Genomic DNA, 23,695 nt, shown 5'->3' on the forward strand with positions numbered 1-23,695 from the left:
ACAGAGGCAGACTCCGTCTCAAAATCATCATCATCATCTGCATTATTGTTATCTTGATTCTATGTGTCAAGTTAAAGACAAGGTTCTAGTCTCCTATTTGCAAAGGACATTAAAAATAACAATTGTTAACACAGATAATCTTTAGTCTTTGAAAAACCAAATTAGATACAATTGTTGCTTCATTTCCTCCTTTAAAATTTCTTTCCTTTTAAAAAAATTCTAATGACATTATTTATGCTAATAAGAATTTTATCGGATGTAATAAAGTTCGTCTTGAGGCAAACTGCAGAATTATCACTTAACGTCAGTGTTCTTTAAGCATCCCGTCTTTACCAACTAGCCAGTAATATGTTCAATTTTTTTAAGAAGTCATTTGAAACAATTTTCAGAACCTTAATCAACCAAGATGCTTCAATACCAAAGTACCAGTACCGTCATCTGAGGCTGGAGGGTTTAAAGCTGCTCTACCTTAGGTATATTTAAGATAATATTGTTTAACCTTTATAAACGATTAATTTTATTTGGATATTTTAAAATAACACTTGAAATAGGTGTCACAAAATTCTTTCAAAACGTGAATTCTCAGAACCACCTCCCCAAATCTGGGGCTTGAAGCCTCCGCCTCACTAAAAGTAGATCCCACCATTACCCGGCAGCGCCGAGGCATACCCGGAGACTGGGACCCCACCTTCCCCGGGGCGCGACCTGTGATCCTTGACCCGTGACCCCACCTCCTCTGGGGCGTGACCCCTGGCCCCACCTCCCCCGGGGCGTGGCCCAGAGGCAACCCTGGTAAGAGCCGCGTAGCCCGAGCAGGGCGGAACCACTGTTCGCGCCGCCGTGTTTCCGGGCGGGGACACTCAGGGGGCGACGCTTGTCTGTTACCCACAGAGGCCCCCCGCGGCTGCGCCAGGCGCGGCCATGAAGTTTCGGGCCAAGATCGTGGACGGCGCCTGTCTGAACCACTTCACACGTGAGCAGGGAGGCCGGAGGGGAGGGAGGGAGGAACGGAAGGAAGCAGTGAGTGCGCGGTGGGGACCGCGCAGGAGGATCGGAACGGGGATGGGTGCCGGAAGGGGCCGCGGGAGGATGGGGCTGGGATGGGGGTGCTGGTGTAGGCCGCGGGAGGATGGGGCCGGGAGGGCGCGGGGCGGATTGGAGGGCACTTGTGGGAATGAAGGCGGCTTTCAAGGGACGTTTCTGAAACTTGATTCCGATCACGTGGCTTTAAAAAAAAGTGGCCACTGCTCCCATAGACGGCTTTATCGGGCATTGACATTCCTTCAAGGCCCCATTCGTCCCTCCACCCTGACAGTGCCTAACCTTGCATTTAACTGTGTATTGCAGTACCCAGTAGTCAATAAATCCATGTTGAATGAATGAATGACTGGTAGGTGCCTGTTTTCTTATTTGAACACTGATGATGTGTGCTGTACATCTCCCCTAGTTTGTTGGGAGAATTGCGTGACATCAGGGGTATTAAAGTACTTTCCAGTGTGATACCAACGTTAAGTGGTTATTTTTCCACCGAGAAGTTGATGAACAAGAAATTCTGCAAAATAAGTTGGTCTCTAGGATACATGATGTGCATTTTAGTAACTCGTTATTTTAACCCCTACTTTAGGAATCAGTAACATGATAGCCAAGCTTGCCAAAACCTGCACCCTCCGCATCAGCCCTGATAAGCTTAACTTCATCCTTTGTGACAAGCTGGCTAATGGAGGGGTGAGCATGTGGTGTGAGCTGGAACAGGTGAGCAAAAGCTTCTGAGAGGTCTGCACACTCTGCAGATTGTCACTGGAAAGATCACAAATACCCTCCCTCATCCCCCATTTTTTTCCCTTAGGAGAACTTCTTCAACGAATTTCAAATGGAGGGTGTCTCTGCAGAAAACAATGAGATTTATTTAGAGCTAACATCGGAAAACTTATCTCGAGCCTTGAAGACTGCCCAGAATGCCAGGGCTTTGAAAATCAAACTGACTAATAAACACTTTCCCTGCCTCACGGTCTCCGTGGAGCTGGTGAGTAGGAGAGTCAGGGTTTCTGACACAGAAGTCTTGGCCTCGAAGGAACAGACATAGTTAGCCCAGCCTTTTTAACAATAAATATTGTTGAAAGCTGTTTGGTTTATTTAAATTTAAAGATCTGGTCCATAACTATATTTTGCATTAGAGTTAGTTCCTCCTCATTTTAAAATTGTGTTGTTATCATATGCATTCAGCTAGAATGCTGCTTTTTCCAAGCCGTAAAACTTCCAGCCTCTCTGTTTCTTGTAGTGGTATTGTCACCTTGTCTAGAAATCATGGTTTCTATCCATTTTCACCTTTAACAGGTTTTCTCCCCACTCCCACCGTGCCTCATCTGCTGTAATAACCTTTAAATGGCCCCTCATTCTTCAGTGCACGTATGTTTTATATGCTACTGCCAGATGAATTTAGTGCACAGCTGTCCTCCAAACACACAAATACACAAACTCATGTGCACAGATACAAGCCAGAGTTGCCCTTCCTACTCATAGAATGAGGTTCGATTTCTTTTTTTTTTTTTTGAGACTGAGTCTCTCTATCACCCAGGCTGGAGTGCAGTGGCGCGATCTTGGCTCACTGCAACCTCCATCTCCCAGGTTCAAGCGATTCTCATGCCTCAGCCTCCTGAGTAGCTGGGATTACAGGTGTCCGCCACCACACCCAGCTAATTTTTGTATTTTTTTAGTAGAGTCGGGGTATCACCATATTGGCCAGGCTGGTCTCGAGCTCCTGACGTCAAGTGATCCACCTACCTCAGCCTCCCAAAGTGCTGCGATTGTAGGCATGAGCCACCGCGCCCGGCCCAGCTTTCTTCGTAACTCTCAACTCTTTGCAGTCAGGCAGTTCTCAGAGCTAATTAGGGCATTTCATGTCACAGTATAAGTTTGGTATGTTTTTTTCTATTGCTTAAGGAAAAGCAAGATAGTAACGTATAATACTTTTTGTCCGAAAGTGCAAGATATTTTGGTCTGTGAGTCTCATAGGAGCCCCTAGAAATAAATATAGTTTGCCTTTTAACTGTTTAGAAACTGCAGCACTCTGAGTGTCCTATGCCCAAATAATGGCCTTCTCTTGGTTGCCTCAACATAGCAGGCTTGCTTCTTTCTGCTTCACGGCTTTACATATGCTGTTTCCCCAGTCTGAAACCCTGTCCCCTTGTTCTTGTCTTCCCATTGCTGCTGCTTCTCCTGCTTTTGGTGGTATCTGAAGTGTCACCTCCTCAGTCTAAGGAAACTCCCCCACACTCACCCTGGTCACTGTGGTGTGCTTTCTCACGGCTCTAATGAGCATTTCATACAATTTCATTTGTTAGCATTTTTATTGATCTGTTTGTTCCACTGGAACACTAAGGACCTTTTTGTCTTATTCACCATGCTTCCCAGTTCCTGGAAGTACCCAGAGTCTGTTCCATAAATATTGGCACCATCAATATTGGTCGAATGGCTTTTGAGTGAATAAATTGACAGCATTCCACTTAGATTTGGTATTTCAACTTTTTTGTCCCGGGTCTTTGGGTTTGTTTTGTTGTTGCTTAATATTAACAACATAAAAACATTTTTTAAATTAATTCTTTTCTTGGCAGTTATCTATGTCAAGCAGTAGCCGCATTGTGACACATGACATCCCCGTAAAGGTGATTCCTAGGAAATTGTGGAAGGACTTACAAGAACCAGTGGTCCCAGATCCTGATGTAAGTGATGCCTGCAGTCCTGTTGTACACCCCACATTAAATGGCATGACTTGAATTCTCTAATTTTAGTTGTAGTCTTGCAGTATGTTTTATTTTTAAAGGATACTTAATGAAAACATTAGAATATTTGCCTTTTGTTATTTACATAAAGCATCTTAAAAATGTTGCATATGATAGAAATGTCATGCCATCCTCTGTGTAGAAAACGTCTCGCTCAGTAACATCACTTAAAACAAAACACAACTGAAATGATACTTTGGAGGACAATTAGTATTTATTAGTATTCTTGGCCTTAGACACCAATTTGGGTTTCACAGGACTTGATCTTTTCCTCAGCCGGTCAGGAGCGATATCTGGATGTGCATGAAAGCCAAGAAGAGAGGAATTTCATAGCTTAGGGCTAACATGGGCTAACAGTCATGCTGATGGTTAACCCTAGAGCCCCTGAAAGTAAAGATGATGCCAAAGGGCCCATTTCCTCTTGCTCACAATTTATTTAAGAAGAAAGTACAGAAATATGCTGGGTAAAATAATGACTTGACTTTTACTAGACGGCACCTACACTGATTTTGAAAAAGCCTGTGTTTTATAGAGCACTCTTGGTAACAGTCTCAGGTGTGATGCAGTGACTGTCTGCCGTGTTTTTGCACAGAGTATGGAAAAGGCCCCTGAATCATAGGTGTAAATGTCCCTTAGAGGAGGGCCTCCTGCTGATTGCCTGAGTTTTATTCCCCCTGGACCAGTATAGGGGCATCTCAGCTGAAATGCCCTATTCCTTCTTGAGCCAAAAGAATGCCCACAAGGACATGGTTGCTGAGGTAACCAGAGGCAGGCATTCCATTCTTTAATTTTGCTTGAGCATCCTTGAGTTAGTGAAATAGAATTGGTTTTCTTTTTATATTTTTAAAAGAACTTTATTCAGAAAATTGTAAAATAGTATCCCATAGTTTTTGAGCATGCATGTGTTCTAGAGTTAGTTATGGGGCCCTTGTCATTACTAGAGTATATTAATATTTTTAATACTTGTGCTTTTTCTCATTGGTTTTGTAGGTTAGTATTTATTTACCAGTCTTGAAGACTATGAAGAGTGTTGTGGAAAAAATGAAAAACATCAGCAATCACCTTGTAAGTCACAACTTCTTTAGAAAAGAACTCTGAAGTATTTGGTGGGGTGGCGTGGGTTCTCCAGCTCACCCTGCAGCAGTCCATGCAGGTGGGCATCTCCTAACCGAGTTCCTGCTCATGAGGACCTGGCCTGGTGCTGAGAACCTGCAGAATGCTAGTTGGATTTAGAAACCTAGTCCAATAGTTTTCAACTCTAATTCATTGAGGAAAGCTTTTATATTTGCCTTTAATCTGCCTGTTTTTCCTCTTATATTTTGGATGAAACATTGTATCTTTTTTTTTTTTTTTGAGATGGAGTCTCACTCTGTTGCCCAGGCTGGAGTGCAATGGTGCCATCTCAGCTCACTGTAAGCTCCGCCTCCTGGGTTCATGCCATTCTCCCACCGCATCCTCCCGAGTAGCTGGGACTACAGGCACCTGCCACCATGCCTGGCTAATTTTTTGTTTTTGTATTTTTAGTAGAGATGGGGTTTCACCGTGTTAGCCAGGATGGTCTTGATCTCCTGACCTAGTGGTCCGGCCGCCTAGGCCTCCCAAAGTACTGGGATTACAGGCGTGAGCCACGGCACCCGGCTGGAACATGGTATCTTTTACCTGCTAACGTGCCCATATTTTTCTGTGAGTCACTGATATGACTGACAGTGAGTTTGGAGTTTCCTGTCTGTATGGTAAGTGTCTTTCAGTGAGCCAGGGACAAAGATATGCCACACCATAGCAGCCTTTATTCCAAGCACACCTCACACCAAGCTAGGGGGCACTTTTATATTTCTGTTTATTTTCTGTTTATTTTGTGAAAGTCTCCTATGGCCACATGGCTCGAAATGTTACAGTGTGTGACAGTGGTGGGAAATGTGTAGATTATCCTCATTCATACCTGGGATTATTGTGAATTCTTCCTTCACTCACTGCCCCTCCCTCCGCCCCCTGCTCCCTCCTATCCCTCTCCAAAAAACACCCTTGGTTATGTCCCTGAATCTTCTAAAAACCACTGTCCACCTGATGAAGCATAAACTTTTGATCTTCACAGTGTACCAGGCCACCTTTGTAGCCACATCTCTGTTGTATTGCCACACCCTCCCTGCAGAACCAGGCTGGGTTCTGGTATTCCCCCACAATGCCTCTTCTTTTTTGTTCAGTTTCTTTGCCATTTTGCACATGGCTTCTTCTCTCCATCTCCCTGGAAGGCACTTAGCCATTCTCATGCTTCATCACAGACCTTTCCCCATCACCCCTCTGGAAGCTCCTCCTCCGTGGAGCTGAGCTGTCCAGTGTACATGGTAAGTCACCTGCTAAGATCTCTGAAGGTCTCATGAACCACCAGCTTCTTGATAAGGGAAACCCCATCTTAATCATCTTTGTGTCCCAGCTGCCCAGTGTGGGATTGCCACTCAGTAGGCAGCAATAAGTGTTGCATGGATCTGGGACAAAATTTAGCTTAAAGAGGTCTTTGAAATCACAAAAGTATTTTGAAGCCTAGAAAATGTACATTGGACTGGTTTTTTCTAGAGTTCTACTCACTAAGAGCAATGCTGTCATTGGACCTGTGTAACTCAAAGCTTTTCCATCATAACTTAATCTATAAAATCTGTTCTCCTTGAAGCAGTGTGCACTATGCTGACATTGGTGTCACCTGTGACTGCAGTGATGTTGATCCAGTTACCAGGCTGGCTTCATCTGGGGACACCCTGGGGACTTCCAGAGAAATTCAGAGAGGCCCAGGAGAGAAAAGACAGGGCCGTTAATTGAAGGATGGCATTTGTTTGTTCTTTCTGTTCAATGAAAATGAGTTAGCAAGGTAGAGAGGTAGAAGGGTAGCTTAGAATCATTAGAGATGTTTTGTTTTCTCTTTTTTTGGAGTTTAAAAAAACAGAAATGTTGTGGAGAGGCTACTACAATCTGGAATTACTAAATGGAAAGCTATCAAATTACTGTAGCAAAGTACATAATGAGGTCTTCCTGGGTATCCAGAATTCTGTATCTGAATATTACAGTCAGTAGAATTAAGGAAAATGGGTAGACTCAACACACTAAAAATGCCCACCTTCCCATTAGAGATGCCCAGTCACTTCCTTTCATTAAATGCGAGGTGTGACTGACGGGGTGGGTTGTATGTGCCTCATGCAGGAGCAGAAAAAGAAGCAAGAACTGGAGGGAATCAACATCATGTTCTAAGACATTGCTTGTAAGTTCTACCATGCGTGTGAATACCCTGGAATCTGGTTAAAGTGCAGGTTCTGATTTGGGAGGTCTGAGCTGGAGCCTGAGGCTCTGTTTCTGACCAGCTCCTGGGGGATGTCAATGCTGCCTGCCTTCAGACCACATCATGTAGCAGTACTTTGTGATGTGTGCCTGTATTACTCCATTTTCACACTGCTATAAAGATATTACCTGAGACCAGGTAATTTATAAACAAAAGAGGTTTAATTGACTCACAGTTCTGTATAGCTGAGGAGGCCTCAGGAAACTTACAGTCATGACAGAAGGCAAAGGTGAAGCAAGGCACATCTTACATGGCAGCTGGAGAGAGAAGAACACAGGAAAAACTGCCATTTTTAAAACCATCAGATCTCATGAGAACTCCTTCACTATCATGAGAACAGCATGGGAAAAGCTGCCCCAATGATCCAGTCACCTACCACTAGGCCCCTTCTCAGCACTTGGGGATTACAATTCGAGATGAGATTTGGGTGGGGGTGCTGAGCTAAAACAAACCATATCAGTGCCATACTATATTGTACTTCAAATGTTATCTGAGAAACGGCTTTGCAGGGTCACCTAATGATAGAAACCAGAGGGTCTATGTTTAGGAGTCATGATGTGGAAGAGGGGAGTCATTGGAGCCACACGCCTGGGTTCAGCTCCAGGCTGCGCTGTGCAGTGAGTACCCTAGTGCTGGGTACTACCCCAAATGGAGATAACAGTGCAGCTATGACAGGGGCTTTGTCACTTTTTATAAATTTAGAGATAATTTTTACTAGGTTCCCAGTATAGTCAGCATTCCATAAACAGTCGGTGACTATTTTAAGGAAATCATTGAAAGATCTTACCCTGATACTTAAGAAATCAAGTGTGTTGTTGTGCGTAATATTCCAAATAACTGAATCATAAAATAGACATGAGTGACCAGTGTTCAGAGAATTAGTTGTTTGTTAGTTTCTTCAGTAAGTATTGACTTAAGGCCACCATGTGCTAGGCACCAGGTGTTAATGGTTAGGAGGGAGTTGGAATCTGATGTTCTGTTACTGAGATTTTTAGGAATTCGAAGAAAACGCAAGAGAACATTTAAGCCTGAAGTGCATCTAGGACCATTGCAAGTTGCATTTTTTAATAAGTATTTATTTATTTATATCTAAAACCATTGCTTTTCAAAACAATGGGAATTTACAGATCTTGGGTGTGTGGTTGTTTGGAACAAATGAGCGTAAGTCATGTGTTAGCCTTAGCCCCACTAAGCAGTCTAGCATATTCACAAAGATTGTTTTATATATTTTATTTCAGTCAACTATTCTTCCAGATTGTAGGAAAGCGGGTTAGGAAATATAACAATATATTTTTTGGATTAATGAAAGAAAAGGGTTGAAAATGAGTATTTCTCATTCAAAGTAGATTATACTACAGGTAAGTTTGGGGCACTATTTTTCTATTAATGTGAAAAGCTCAGAAATAAGAGCTCACCCAAGTTAGAAAAACTTTGTTTCTGGAATGAAAACTGTTCAGAGTTCACCAATTTTAAGGAATAAGAACAAGGAACACTAAATTGTATTCAGTAAACATGGACACTGATACAGAGCCGTGCAGACAGGGTGCCTTCTCTGTTTTCTCTGTGGCACTGTGAGGATGGAATGGCCCTAAATAAGACCAGTTGCTAGGTGGCACTTTTGTAGTACTAGATGGCAAAAAGCTGTCTAGCAGACTACACACTGGCTTTCCAGAGACCTCCTAGGCTTTAACATTGGGCAAATATCAACTTCAAAAAGAGAAATAACAGGTACTGGTTCTTTTAGGAGGAAGTTTCATTGTAGATGTGGGAGTGGACCAGGATAGGTTAGCAAAACCTCGAACCATGCTGTGGCATATGCTTCATTTCTAGGTTCCATCCAATTAAAAGAACTGATTGGTTGTTGGGGTGGGTAGAGGAGCTTCAAAGGAAAGGAGTCCCTTGTGACCTGTGGAGACAGTCCCAGGGCAGCAAGAGCAGGAGTAGAAGAGGGGTGCCCGATGGTATGTGAGGGGGTGGCAGAAGTCTGGTAGCCTGGGCGTGTGGAGTTTGGCTCAGCCATCCTCAGTCCTGGTAACCCAACAGCAGCCCCAGACCCTTCTGGATTTGGACATTTCATTTTCCAACATGTGAGTTTATTTTCTAAATAAATGGCTGTGTTCTCGTGAGATTCTAAAGGCCTTATAGTCATATTAAATATGTATTTATGACAAATGGTTGATTTATATTTTATAAAAATAAGACACTGATTTCCACATTCTTTTCTCGTTTTCCTCCTTCCTGTTTTGTAATGGTTATATTATGTCTACATCATCAGAACATAAAATTTTATTACTACACGTTATTCTGTCCTCTTCATTCCTCTTGTTTAGTTTTGGTTCTAAAGGTCAAAATAAGGCTCACACTGTTTATGCTGTAACTTCTCCAATGATTTTTTTGGTTATCAAAAGCCTATTCTCTAGCATATCACTCAAGAAGGACTCACAGGAATAGAATTTCATTGGTTATCATGTGTTTATAATGTCAGTTTGGCTCACTGCACTGCATTGTCTGCTGGTGTATATTATTGCTATCAAAAAGACTGACTCCATTCTGATTTTGTTTCATAGCTTGGATTTATTCATTTGCAAGTGGGGACTAAATACCCTGGGGATTTTTCCCATTTTCTTTCAATCCAATTATCTTGACCATCCGGGGTCAATTTTCCCAAGTGTGTGGTGTGTCCTTTCAATATATGGGCCGAACTCTTCATTCACTTCAGGAAAGTTTGGAGCTGTAGTTCATAGCATTTCTTTTCCAGTGCTTTGTTTTTCTTCTGGGACTCAGAGGGCTTGGGTCTTCTCCACCGTCTTTATTATTTTCTGTCAGATCCTTTTTATCTCTTTGTTTCTGTTTGGTAAATTTTATTTTTCTCTTTTCCATCCCAGTTTCTCTTACTATTCTCTCTGTGGTGCCTATTTGCTCTAGTCTTCCTTCTAAACTAGTTTCTGTTTCTGAAATTTTTCCTTATGTTTCTAATTACTTCCTGTGCTGTCAGCTGTGTTTTATGTGCGTGCTCTCTTGTCATCTCATGTCTGAGCTTCCCTGATTCTGATTTATGTTGTTGTGTCATAGCTTCTATTACTGTTCATTTCTTTTTTTTTTTTTTTTTTTTTTTTTTTGCGACACAGCGAGACTCTGTCGCCCAGGCTGGAGTGCAGTGGCGCAATCTCGGCTCACTGCAAGTTCTGCTTCCCGGGTTCACGCCATTCTCCTGCCTCAGCCTCCCGAGTAGCTGGGACTACAGGCGCCCGCCACCACACCCGGCTAATTTTTTGTATTTTTAGTAGAGACGGGGTTTCACCGTGTTAGCCAGGATGGTCTCGATCTCCTGACCTCGTGATCCGCCCACCTCGGCCTCCCAAAGTGCTGGGATTACAGGTGTGAGCCACCGCGCCCGGCCTATTGTTCATTTCTTTTAGTTGGTCTTGAAATAATAGGCTACACTCTGCATCTGGTTTGCAGAGTGCCTTTAGGTTTCTAAGTGTGCTATTTGGATATCATAATTTCTGTTTTTTTTTTTTTCAGAATATCATTAAATGGAAGTCAACCACAGTCCTTTTGTTGTTGCTGTTATAGGTGGTTTTTCTGGTTGGGTTTTTTTTTTTTTTTTTGAGACAGTGTCTCGTTCTGTCACCCAGGCTGGAGTGCAGTGGCGCGATCTCAGCTCACTGCAAGCTCCGCCTACCGGGTTCATGCCATTCTCCTGCCTCAGCCTCTCCAGAGTAGCTAGAACTACAGGCGCCCGCCACCATGCCCAGCTAATTTTTTGTATTTTTAGTAGAGACGGGGTTTCACCGTGTTAGCCAGGATGGTCTCGATCTCCTGACCTCGTGATCCGCCCACCTCGGCCTCCCAAAGTGCTGGGATTACAGGTGTGAGCCACCGCGCCCGGCCGGTTTTTCTGGTTCTTCTGGTTCTTTTAGGAGGAAGTTTCATTGTAGGAGTGAAAGTGGACCAAAATAGTTTTCTAATTTAATGACTCTAGAATTCTCTATTCTCTGTAACCACAAAATATTAAAACATGCATCCTCACCACGTCCCCAGGACTTTCTGAGATCTGTCCCTCTTTTTCCTTCATTTAAAGTTTCATTCCCTTTTTTTTTTTTGCCTAAGATGCCCATTCTGCTCAGTTGAGGCTCTTACTTCCCTTGGTTCCTTCTCAGTGCAGGACTCTCTCCTGCTGTGAGGGAGTTCTCATCAGCTCCACCCAGCCCTCCCTAGAGCCCTGCCCTTGTGCTGCTGTAGTCTCCTGGCAAGTCCTCTCGGAGTTCCACCTGTTTTCACATCTTCACTGAGTTCTTCATTCCAGGAGGCAGGCAGGGGGACTTCCCCTTTGAGATTTTTGGGAGATTTCTGAGTTCTTGGCTCTTGGGCCTTATCTTCTCACTTTCGCTGATAGCACGGGGGTCTCAGTGTGCTCTGAGGTGTTTTGAGGTTTTGTACGGTGCTTTGTCATCTGGTTGTGTGAAAGCTGTTGCCCATGGAGTTTTTTTCCTTTTGTCTTCCTTTTCTAAAACTATGTAAAATACTCAATTTGCAGGTTATTGAAGCAAACCTAGATGGAGAATTGAATTTGAAAATAGAAACTGAATTAGTATGTGTTACAACTCATTTTAAAGATCTTGGAAATCCTCCATTAGGTAAGTTTTCTAGTGGGTTATATTTTGCTTTTGATAAGTTAATTGTTTCAGATAACCTACCTATTGAGGTCTCTTCATGTAAAAAGGTTGAAATTCAGTTGACTTTGTTTGATGCTTGGGTGAAGAACAAAGGAATTGAGATTGGACTACGTATCCCTGTGGTGTAGTGGGGCAGTTAGCCACCAGGGGGAGAAGCTGTGCTACCAAGTAGCTGACAGATCTGTGCAGGGTCTCCATCCTCTGTAGAATTCGGATTAAGTTAAATAACCTCCAAGATCCCTTCCAGCTATTCAACTCCTGTCCTACTCCTAAAGATTTCTATTTCTCACCTGGCATGGATTCAGAAAGGTAGATACATTTGTTCTTATATTCTCCTCCTTCAGTTACTTCCATATGTATGAAATTAGTGTAGCAGATGCAAAACTGTTTCACTTGATCACATTTCTCATCTCATACAAGGTAATAAGGGACGATAGAGTCAGTTCAGCAAGTGGGGAGAGAGGGGACAGTTGGACAGTTTGGTGAGTCATAAGCCAAGAGGGGGTTAGAATCATGGCTGGAAAGTGGCAGCTGCACAGTAGCAGGGGCTGCCTGAGCAGGAAAGCAGGCAAAGGACCAGGGGAGAAACACCTGGGGATGATGAGAAAATCATTTTATGATACATAGGTGTGCCAGAACCAATAAAATCGGCCCTAGTCACATTTAGAATTAAGTTACTACGAGTCTGCTTGAATATAAACACAGATTTTAGCATAGAGTTGGAAGGAATTTTTACTTTCTAGATAAGAGCATCCTATTCCAGCAGAGTGAAATCCATACGGTTATGCCTTTGATAATATTGTGTAAAGTGATTCATTCTGATGTCACTCATTTTGTTTCTTTTAATAAACATAAGGTGGGACTTACCTTTGGTACTTTCTCAGAAGTAGAAAGGATGTTTTCTTTTTTTTTTTTAAATTCCACTTTAGAATGACAGGCCTTGTATAGTTAATGTATATATTTTCACTCTTAAAATACATAGTGAGTACAAATAAGTACCATTTTCTTTGACCTAAAGAGGGAGATTGAGTTATATTTCAAGTCCCCTGTAAATAAAGATGCCCTGGAAATTATCATAGTATTTTAAATAGTTAGGACCTAATACTTAATGAATGACAACATTTACAAGTTGCAATATTTCTTCAGGATGCTAAAATCAGTGCTAAAGTGAATCATTTATTTAAGTAAAATGCATTGAGTATCTCCAGGTTTCCTGTTACATGGGAGGATGTTGTATTTAAACGCATTCCTATCATTTTAGCCTCTGAAAGCACCCATCAAGACAGAAACGTGGAACACATGGCTGAAGTGCACATAGATATTAGGAAGCTCCTACAGTTTCTTGCTGGACAACAAGTAAATCCCACAAAGGCCTTATGCAGTGAGTGTGCTTCTCTGTTTTGTTTTTCATATTCTTTCATATTCTAAATACTGCAGTCAACTCTAGTCTAACAGATTGCATATAGTCTCATAAATCCAAAAAAAAAAAAGCTCAATTATGTGGACTTTAGCTTCCTAGAACAGTGGGGTTTTTTAAATTTTCCTAGATTTAGAAGTACCTAAGGTGGCAGCAGAGAAACAACCCCTGGGCACTCTGTTAGGGCCTGAAACCTGCAGCCACACTGGTTGGTAGGTGGGTTGTGTGCTGCCTCAGTTGGCCAGTTCACCTGGAGACGCCATCGGGAGAATGAGTGCAGATCATCCCACCTTCTCCATGGTCATCTAATTTGACCTACTCAGAGTGCCAGACACGGTTTGGCTTGAATTTAAGTTTTCTCTTGTGATGCCTTGTTTCCTTTCTGTGGCTACGCTGGCCTGCATTCGCTGCCCCATATCTGTCCCTTGGCTGCTGGTTGTTAACAGTTGCCTCTTGATTCTGGCTGGGCCCCATCTTGTGAGGTCACACACCTGCTCCAGCGCTCTTCATCTACTGACCACACAGGAGAAAGGCATTACCTGCCAAGAGCTTTTCAAGGCATTTTTGTCAACTTACTACTGAAATCACAGCAACCTAAAAGCGACTGCATCCTGGATTTGAAGTTCCACGTTTTGTAGAATAGCTCCCAGGCGGAGCTGAGAGGGAGGCTGGGCCAACACTGCACCTCCTCCCCTTCGGATCTGCAGTGGAATGTAGAGAAGGAAGAGAACATTCTAGGTGGCAATGTCAAGGACCAGCCCTTTTGAATGAGAGACATGAAGAGAATCAGAAGAGACCATGGGAGAGGCGATGGGTGTTTGGGAACTGGGGAAGGTGTCACACAGTTGGAGTGATGGGCACAGAAGGCGATATCGCCAGAGAAGCAGCTCTGAGGGTAGAGATGGAGAAGCTAGACTAGGGCAGAGCATGGGGAGTTTTGGGGTGAGGTACCTGTGCTGCATTTTAAGGAACTCTGACATGGACGATGTCATATTTCTAGGGCTGAGCATAGTGGGAGCTGTGTGGCAGTGCAGGGTCCTTAAAGGTGCTTCTGAGAACGTTGATGTGCATGGCGATGGCCTGAAGGTCATGTAAAGGGACTCCTTATTCATAGTTTGGGCTGGGCCTCATGGCTGCACTTCTCCCAAGCTCCTGTACAATGCCCAGATCCTTGGTCCTGACAAGCACAGTGTGAATGGTGAGAGGGTGAAATACCCCTCCTGTCTGCACAGTGTGGAAACACAGGGTGTGGCGGGCCCCTGTGCTGCACAACATCAGTCTTTGAACTTGGTATTTTGGGGACCTTCTGAATCCAAGGCTGATGAGGAACACAGAAGAGTTCTTATCAAAGGTGGTTGACTAAGCCAAGTGTCTTCCCAACATTCACTTTGGTGTCCCCCCATGTAGCAGAGAAAGGAGGACCAGCAAATTGTGATGTAGCAAAAGTTTTTTTTAAGAAACCCTTGGTTGAACTTCTCATACCTTCTTAACTTCACAAAGCCCCTTTTCTGTCTCTGTTAGTCTCCTTCAGGTGTCAGCTCAGTTGTCCCCTCCTCTAGCTAGGTCCTGCCACCCTCAGTCTCTGCCTCTCCTGTGCCCTTGTACCACCTCTCCTAAAGAATGTTTGTCTTCCTGCTTGTCCTTTCTGGTCCTTTCCCCAACCTCCCATCTCCTGGGATTGGCCTCTCTGCAGCCTGCTCACACATGGTTTCTTGTCACTCACTCATATCTGCTGGAGAGCTTTCCTCGGCTGCTGTGCTGCAGCTCCCCGAGCTCTCGGTGGTTGTCACATTGTGTGCTCCTGCCCACCCTCATGTGCTCTTTACTTCCCTGCTTGGTTGCATGCCTGATGCCTTGGATTTTAGCCATTACCCATCGCCCTCATGGGATTGGCAGGACTGTTGAGATGCAGGGATCCATCCCATGTAGCAGTGTGTGACACAGCCTGCCCCAGGTGTTGGGGGATCCTGGCTCTTGGCTCTTCTCAGCACAGTTCCTCCACTCACTGGTGAGGAGCTGCTCTTCCCTGCAGAAGGATGCTCATGTGGGTGAATGTGGTTTGCCAGGAAGCCAGCCTGCTGGGTGTTTTGCCAAGGGCTTGGGCCGCTTCACTCTTCCTCTCCTCGCACAGGGAGCCGCTAGGGTTGGGGCCGTGATGCAGCCTCAGCTGTGGCAGTGAGAGTGAGAGACTGTGGTCTCTGCAGCTGCCTCAGGGAAGACAGATGCCTACAACAGGAGGTGCAGGCTGGGAAGGCTGTTCTGAAAAAGTAGAGATCAAAATGTGTGTGCTGCACTAGGTCTCTAAAATCATGGCTTTTCTCTTCCCAGATATTGTGAGTAACAAGATGGTGCATTTTGATCTGCTTCATGAAGACGTCTCCCTTCAGTATTTCATCCCTGCGCTGTCCTAGCACCCTGTCGCTGGAGTTGGCATGCAGAGACTGTCAGGATGGGAGAGGCCATAGGCGTTGTGTTCTGATCACTGGTCTGTGTCCTCACAGCACTGCACATCGACACACTGTACTTATTTGTCCCTCTCTAACATTTTAACTAAAAGTTGATTTAACGACACACAGTTGGATAAACATATCACTTCATGTTGCTCATGTCTGTTTTGTTTTGTTTTATTTTTAAGACACTGAAAAAAAAAGCCAGAATTTATTTATTCAGACTTTAAAGAACAATTTCTCATTGATGTTGTGAAAATCCTTATGTATTTAGACTTGGTGTAGTAGCCAGAATTCGTAAAGCTGTTACCTGGGAGCTTGGTACTTTCCCTCCAGGCAGAGGCTCTAGCTCAGCATGGCCTGTAGCGCACAGTCAGTCTTGCATTTCAGTGTGTTCACCCCGCTTGCTCCTGCCCCTTGGAGCCCAGTGTGACACAAAGAACAGCCTCTGTCACCCCGCCGCCACTGCCTTGGTTACTCAGAGCGCTGTGGGGTGTCACAGCTACAGCATTTGGAGTCTCTCTCTTGCTGAGGACTCAAGCCCACCTGAGTCCACTCCCCTCTTGATGTCTAGAGAGCTGGCCCAGCCAACACAGCTCTTAGCTGGGTGCTCCTTCTGCCATTCCAATTAGTTTCTCTCTGGGGCCAGTTTTGGGTTTAGGTTGTAATTCCTTATATTTCTTTCTTCCACAGTGCATCGGATCTGTCGTTCTGGAAAGAAGACCCTTCTATTTAGAGTAGAAACAAATGAAACTTCTAAGGTATCATCAAGTGTGTTAAGTGATGAGACCATATTTCTTTGATGTTTCTGAACATCAAAGCTGATTCAGTAATGGTAGATGTGCTCATTCTCCCTGAAACATACCCATCATATTTCCTATTATAATTACATCTCATTGTCCTGTGGAGGTGGACATGATAAACATTATCTTTTGTTTTCTTGTTTTGTTTTGTTTGAAACAAGGTCTCACTCTTGTCACCCAGACTGGAGCGCAGTGCCACAATCATGGCTCACCGCCTTGACCTCCTTGGCTCAAGGCATCCCCCCACCTCAGCTTCCTGACTAGCTGAGACTGCTGGTGTGCGCCACCACACCCATCTAATTTTTAATTTTTCATAGAGACAGGGTCTTACTGTGTTGTCCAGGCTGGTCTTGAACTCCTGAGCTCAAGCCACCCGCCCACCTGGGCCTCCCAAAGTGCTGGGATTACAGGCATCAGCCATCACACCCATCCATAAACATTATCTTAAATGTCACATTACAAAACTGAGGCCTACTAAGTTGCTTAGGATAAGATGAAATTGGAAGACTAGCTAACATGAAAATTTATATTTTGGCTTTTTCATGTTTTTTGGTAAAACCACTGTATTTGAATGATTCTTTTGATGTTTGGGTTTCTTTTTGAGACGGAGTCTCGCTCTGTCGCCAGGCTGGAGTGCCAGTGGCGCGATCTTGGCTCATTGCAACCTCTGCCTCCCAAGTTCAAGTGTTTCTCCTGCCTCAGCCTCCTGAGTAGCTGGGACTACAGGCGCATGCCACCATGCCCGGCTAATTTTTGTATTTTTAGTAGAGACGGAGTTTCACTGTGTTGGCCAGGATGTTCTCGATCTCTTGACCTCGTGATCACCCGCCTTGGCCTCTGAAAGTGCTGGGATTACAGGCGTGAGCCACCACGCCTGGCCTATGTTTAATAATGTTGAAATAGGATGGAATATTTTGTTAAATTAACATTTTAAAATTAGAAGACACCGTTTTAATTTTTAAACCCTTCCTCCTCTCATTGTAACGAAATTAATTCCAGCTGTAGTGAGAAAACTTAAAAATCATGATACAAAATGAAACAATATCTGAAAGTAGTTTTGTAAAACTGAAATTGCTGTTAAAGAGAATGTGTTAGTAGACTTAACCATTTGCTCTATATGATGTTTATTATCAAATACACATAATTTTGAAGATTTTAATGAATGGCTTAAGATTTTATCTTTGTGTAGAATGTGGCTAAAGAAACCTTAGTTGAGATTCAAGAAGTTGGTGTCTGTTTCTGATTCTTATCACAACTTGCTACTTTGTGTCTAACAAGTCCTCCACCTCTTTGCTCCTCAAAGAGCTGTGAAAAATGATGGCAGGAGCCGGTACAAAACCACAGACTTAGAGAAGGGCACAGTGCTGCTTTTATTGAATGATCTACCAAGGTAAAATTTTGCCGAGTTAAGAAATAGCAATTTCATCCATTTAGGGGATTGAATATAATTTGAAAAATTAACTTATTTCAAGACTAACATCTCAAAGTGTTGAGACCTTTTTTAAAATAGCTTTCTGGATTTTGAGGCATACTTTTACTGGCTGTGATTTATAAGAATTTGTGGTTTGTGGAGTACTGTCCTAAATGCCAGGGTAAAATAAGGCAGTCCCATGCCTTGCCTGCCCTGGGCTCAGGGCCTCACATCCTTTTGGTAGGCACATCTTTTCTCTCCTCCCTTGTTCTGCTCTCCCCCAGCATATACCTCCTAGCCCCAGGCAATTACTTGTCTAATATCTATCTCTATATATTTGCCTATTCTGGTTTTTAGCTTTTTTTTTTTTTTCCTGAGGGAGACAGGGTCTGGCTCTGTCCCCCAGTCTGGAGTGCAGTGGTACAGTCATGGCTCACTGCAGTCTCAAACTCCTGGGCTTAAGCAGTCCTCCTGCCTCACCCTCCCAAGTAGCTGGAACTACAGGTGTGTGCCACTGCGCCCAGCTAATTTTTACATTGTTTTGTAGAGGTGAGGTTTTGTACGTTGCCCAGGACTCCTGGGCTCAAGCAGTCTGCCTGCCTCAGCCTCCCAAAGTGCTAGGATCACAGCTGTGAGCCACCACACCCAGCAATTCTTTTTATCCAAGAATTTTATCACCTGAGTTTTGAGGTCATTCTGTGCCATATCAGAGACACTTAAGAATTTCCCATTCCAGTTGCTCCTGGCTAGCATCCAAGTGGCCCTGCCGTCCTCCTCCAGCCCTTCCTTGGCCCAGCAGGGAACTGCTTAGCCATCAGGTCTGTAGGCTGAGTTTACAGTGAGGGACTGTGCCTGGTGTGAAGGAGCCCACTCTTGGGGACCTAGAATGTGGCCTCAACAGTAGTCCTGGGGCTGGGATTCTGGTTCAGCCACTAGGCAAAGGTGTTTAATGACATTCATGTTCTTAGTGTATGTTGCCAATTTAGCAAAGCATCCATCGTTTTGAAGAGATAACAGTTCAGTACTTTTTAAAACAGCTGTATTGAGATATAATTCACATATCACACAATTCAGCCATTTAAAATAGACTGTCTAGTGGTTTTTAGTATGTCCTCAGAGTTGTACAACCATCACCACTATCAATTTTAGAACATTTTTATCACCCAATAAAGAAACTTCTTAACCATAAGTAATCATTTTTCATTTTTCTCTCCTCCCTTATTCTGCTCTCCCCCACCATATACCTCCTGGCCCCAGGCAATTACTTGTCTAATATCTGTCTCTATATATTTGCCTATTCTGGTTTTTAGCTCTTTTTTTTTTCTTGGGGGAGACAGGGTCTGGCTCTGTCCCCCAGGCTGGAGTGTAGTAGTACAATCACGGCTCACTGCAGTCTCAAACTCCTGGGCTCAACCAATCCTGCCTCACCCTCTCAAGTAGCTGGAACCACAGGTGTGTACCAGTGCGCCCGACTAATTTTTGTATTTTTTGTAGAGATGAGGTTTTGCCACATTGCCCAGGCTGGTCTCAAACTCCTGGGCTCAAGAAATCTGCCTGCCTCAGCCTCCCAAAGTGCTAGGACCACAGGCATGAGCCACCACACCCAGCAGTTCTTTTTATCTAACTCTAACTATATATCGTTGACCAGGATCTGCCTTCCCTGCTGCCCCCAAACACTTAAGCATCTGGTAACCACCATTCTACTCTCTCCTATGAGATTTGCTTTTTTAGATTCTAAATATAAGTGAGATCGTGTACTGTCTGTACCCGGCTTATTTCACTAAACATAATATTTTCCAGGGGTTCAACCATGTGGTTGCAAATGACAAGATTTTGTTCTTTTTTATTGCTGAATAGTACTCCATTGTGCATATGTCCATTTTGTTTATCCATTCATCTCTTGATGGTCACTTAGGTTGCTTCCATATCTTGGCTATAGTGAATAATGCCGCAGTGAACGTGGGAGTGCAAGATGCCTTTTTGATGTACTGATTTCATTTCCTTTGGGTAAATACCCAGTAGTGGGATTGCTGGATCATATGCTAGTTCTATTTTTAATATTTTGAAGAATCTCCCTACTGTTTGCCTTAATGGGGATACTAATTTACATTTTCTCCAATAGCATACAAAAGCTTTTTTTTCTCCACATCCTTGCCAACACTTACCTTCTGTCTTTTTTTTTTCCAAGAAAGGCCCAAACAAAACTAATCTTTTATCTTTTTGGTAATGGCCATTTTAACTGGTATGAGGTGACTGAGGTGATATTTCATTGTGGTTTTGATTTTCATTTTCTTATTGATTAGTGATGTTGAACATTTTTTCATATACCGATTGGCCATTTGCTTGTCTTTTGAGAAGTCTATTCAGGTCTTTTGACCATTTTTAAATAGGGTTATTTGTTTTCTTACTATTAAGTTGTTTGAGTTCCTTTTATATTTTAGATATTAAACCTTTGTTGGATGTATACTTTGCAAATATAATATTTTCTCCCATTCTATAGGTTGTCTCTTCACTCTATCGGTTGTTTCCTTTGCTGTGCAGAAGCTTTTTAGTTTGATGTAGTTTGATTTGCCCATTGTTTGCTTTTGTTGCCTGTGCTTTTGAAGTCTTGTTCATAAAATTCTTGCCCGTATAAATGTAATGAAGCATTTCCTCTGTGTTTCCTCTAGCAGTTTCGTAGTTTCAGGTCTTACATCTATGCCCTTAATTCATCTTGAGTTGATTTGTGTATATGGTGGGAGATAAGGGTTTAATTTCATTCTTCTGCGTATGGATTTTCAGTTTTCCCAGCATCATTTATTGAAAGACTGTCCTTTCTTTTCAATAAATGTGTGTTCTTAGCACCTTTGTTGAATATCAGTTGGCTGTAAATGTGTGGATTTATTCCTGGGTTCTCTGTTCCATTGATCTATCTGTTTTTATACCAGTACCATGCTGTTTTTATAACTTTAGTTTTATGGCATATTTTGAAGTCAGGTATTATGATGCCTCCAGCTTTGTTCTTTTTGCTCAAGATTGCTTTGGCTATTCAAGGTCTTTTGTGGTTACATACGAATTTTAGGATTTTTTTTTCTACCTCTGTGAAGAATGTCATTGGTATTTTGATAGGAATTGCACTGAATCTGCAGATTGCTTTGGACAGTATGAACATTTAAGAAATAATTCTTTCAATCCATGAACACAGGATAACTTTCCATTTATTTGTGTCTTCAGTTTCTTTCATCAGTGTTTTGTAGTTTTCATCCTAGAGATTTTTCACCATGGTTAAGTTTCTTTCTAGATATATATACATATTTTTTATATTGTATTGTAAATGGGATTTTCTTGATTTCTTTTTCATATAGTTCACCATTAATGTATAGAAATGATACTGGTTTATGGCTGTAATCCCAGCACTTTGGGAGGCCAAGGCAGGTGAGTTGCTTGAGCTCGCGAGTTTCCCACCAGCCTGGGCAACATGGCAAAACCCTTTCTCTACAAAAAATACAAAGTTAGCCAGGTGTGGTGGTCCCAACTACTTGGGAGGCTGAGGTGGGAGGATTGGTTGAGCCCAGGGGGTTGAGGCTGCAGTGAGCTGTGATTGCAACACTGCACTTCAGCGTGGGCAACAGAGTGAGATCTTGTCTCAAAAAAAAGAAATAATACTAGTTTTTGTGTGTGGGTTTTGTATCCTGAAACTTTACTGAATGTTTTTTAGTTCGAACAGTTTTTTTGGTGGAATCTTTAGGATTTTCTATACTTACGATCATGTCATCTGTAAACAGGGACAGTTTAACTTCCTCCTTTCCAATTTGGATGCCTTTTCTTTCTCTTGCCTAATTGCCTAATTACAGCATGTTCCTATTCTGTAAATGTTCAATGAACTAGAGAATGATTCTTGGGTAGTTAATATTGTCAATGTTGATGAACTCTTTTCCTTCTCTGAAAGCAGCTACTTTCTTGGAGGTTTCAATTCTGCATGGCAATTTGCAGCATTTGTAGTGGTACTGCTCCACATTTTACAGCTTTATGAAGAAGGTGTTTACTTTTTTTGGAATTACCTTGAGACATTTCAAACTGCAGAAGATAATGATATGCACAAAAGCAAATGTCTTGCAGTTTGCTATAACCACTTATACATCTTCTGGCTCTTGAATAGCTTTAATTCACCTTTTAAATCTCACTTGAATTTGAGCAAAACCTTCATCTTTATATGTATCTGGACAAATTACTTCAATTGCTTGACAGTAATGACCAATCAATTTATTTAAAATAATATCATTTAGTAGGACAGTGTTTTTCTCTGGTTTGAGCAACAGATTCAACCAGTCCTCTGGGTTGATCATCATCATCATCATCATTTGGTTATCAGTTCCTGAGTTATTTTTACCAGGGAGTTTTATACTTTTAGATAGCTATTTTGAATTATCTCAGGAATATCATATATCTCTGCCTCTTTAGAGTCAGTCACTGGCACTTTGTCTGTTTGGTGACATCATGTTTCCCTGACTGTTCTTCATCTTTGTAGTTATACATTGATATCTGTGCATTAAATATGTAGGTATTTATAAACAGTGTTTGCAATCTGGCTTTGTGTGTGATTGTCCTTGTACAGTAGGTCTGTCCAGAAATTGTAAGCATACTGTCTTTTTTGGTCTTTAAGCCCGTGAGCGCTACAGCCCGTGTAGTGCCAAATGGTGCCCTAAGCCCAGGTTCCCTGCAGTCCACTCTGTGATTTGTTTGTTGATTGCTGTGAGCCCCACCCTCATTCTTTGTTTCTAATTTACACCTAGCAGGCTAACCCTGCTGGCACCGCAGTGCTTCCAGTGGGAAAGGACCATAGTGTGCCCCTGTGAAGAGTCTCAGAATGGTGGGGAAGGTGAATGCCCATCTCCCGCTCTCTTTTCCCACTGTAGAAACTGTGATTCCAGAGAAATTCTCCCAGTGCGGTGCTATGTGGTCTTGCGGGAGGGGTGTTATGATCAAACAGAACCATTCTTTTTACCCTCTGATCATGGTTTTTCTTGGCTCTGTGGTCCAGTGAGTTGTCACAGCTTCACTCCCAATTTCTGGGATATTCAGGGCAATAATCTTGCCACTGGGTATTTGCTAGTTGAAATTATGTGGTGGGGAGAGAAGCCAGTAACTTTTACTCCTCCGTTTGGCTGATGTCACTCTCGAATTCTGTACTTTCATGTGGATTGTAATAGGGAGGGTCTAAAAGGAAGCTTCAGTTTTGGATTTTTAGAGCTTCTTCTAAGTACAATTGTTGAATCAAGAGATAAAAGTGGTATGTTATAACTGGAAATACCCTGAGATTAAAAAGGAGATAAATTAGCCCCACTAGGACAGTGCTATTGGGAATGTGAATTGATATCACTTTCCTGGAGTCTAGTTTAGTATTTATTTTATATGGAATGCCTGAAAAGATGTGTGTCTCCTTTGACTCAATACTTATAGGAATTTACACAAAGGTTATAATCAAAGATTATAGAACTGTTATACTGGAAAAACATGAAATATTCTAATTATGAATTAATTGGGGATTGGTTAAATAAACTATGGTTTGATATGCTCTAAAAAATAATGTTACAGAAAAAAGTGTACTGATACGGCAAAATGTATATGACTTATAGTTAAAAAAGCAGGTTAGATGTTGATAGATACAGTATGATAGAAAAAGATCAGGAAGGTATATGCTGACATTTAAATCTGGATATTTATGAGTGTTTTTTATTTCAATCTTTGTACATGCATGTATTTTCTAAAAATTGTATTACTATCTTTGTAATAAAGTAAATTATTTTTAAGGGACTAAATAATAAATATTTGTTACTTGAGTGCCTTATACATTC

The 23,695-nt window shown here is 42.5% G+C and overlaps 1 protein-coding gene across 3 annotated transcripts; it reads left to right on the forward strand.

Annotated features, from left to right (window-relative positions):
- Window positions 1-772: 772 nt before the first annotated feature.
- Window positions 773-23,666, forward strand: HUS1 (HUS1 checkpoint clamp component). 3 transcript variants are annotated; one of them, XR_002915819.3, is made up of 9 exons: window positions 777-973; window positions 1,625-1,752; window positions 1,847-2,023; window positions 3,612-3,719; window positions 4,770-4,844; window positions 11,645-11,744; window positions 13,045-13,164; window positions 15,529-15,685; window positions 16,341-23,666. XR_002915819.3 is itself a non-coding variant. In XM_024250231.3 (8 exons), the coding sequence occupies exons 1-8, from the start codon at window positions 922-924 to the stop codon at window positions 15,609-15,611; spliced, it is 843 nt and encodes a 280-aa protein (XP_024105999.2). In that variant the 5' UTR covers window positions 773-921; the 3' UTR covers window positions 15,612-15,771. The 3 variants fall into 3 exon arrangements, 2 of the variants coding, with proteins under 2 accessions (XP_024105999.2, XP_024106000.2); XM_024250231.3 differs by lacking the exon at window positions 16,341-23,666 and having other exon boundaries at window positions 773-973; window positions 15,529-15,771; XM_024250232.2 differs by lacking the exons at window positions 777-973; window positions 16,341-23,666 and adding an exon at window positions 1,002-1,020 and having other exon boundaries at window positions 15,529-15,771.
- The last annotated feature ends 29 nt before the right edge of the window (window positions 23,667-23,695 follow it).

This window comes from Pongo abelii, chromosome 6, assembly GCF_028885655.2.
Source record: "Pongo abelii isolate AG06213 chromosome 6, NHGRI_mPonAbe1-v2.0_pri, whole genome shotgun sequence".
Taxonomy (NCBI): Eukaryota; Metazoa; Chordata; class Mammalia; order Primates; family Hominidae; genus Pongo; species Pongo abelii.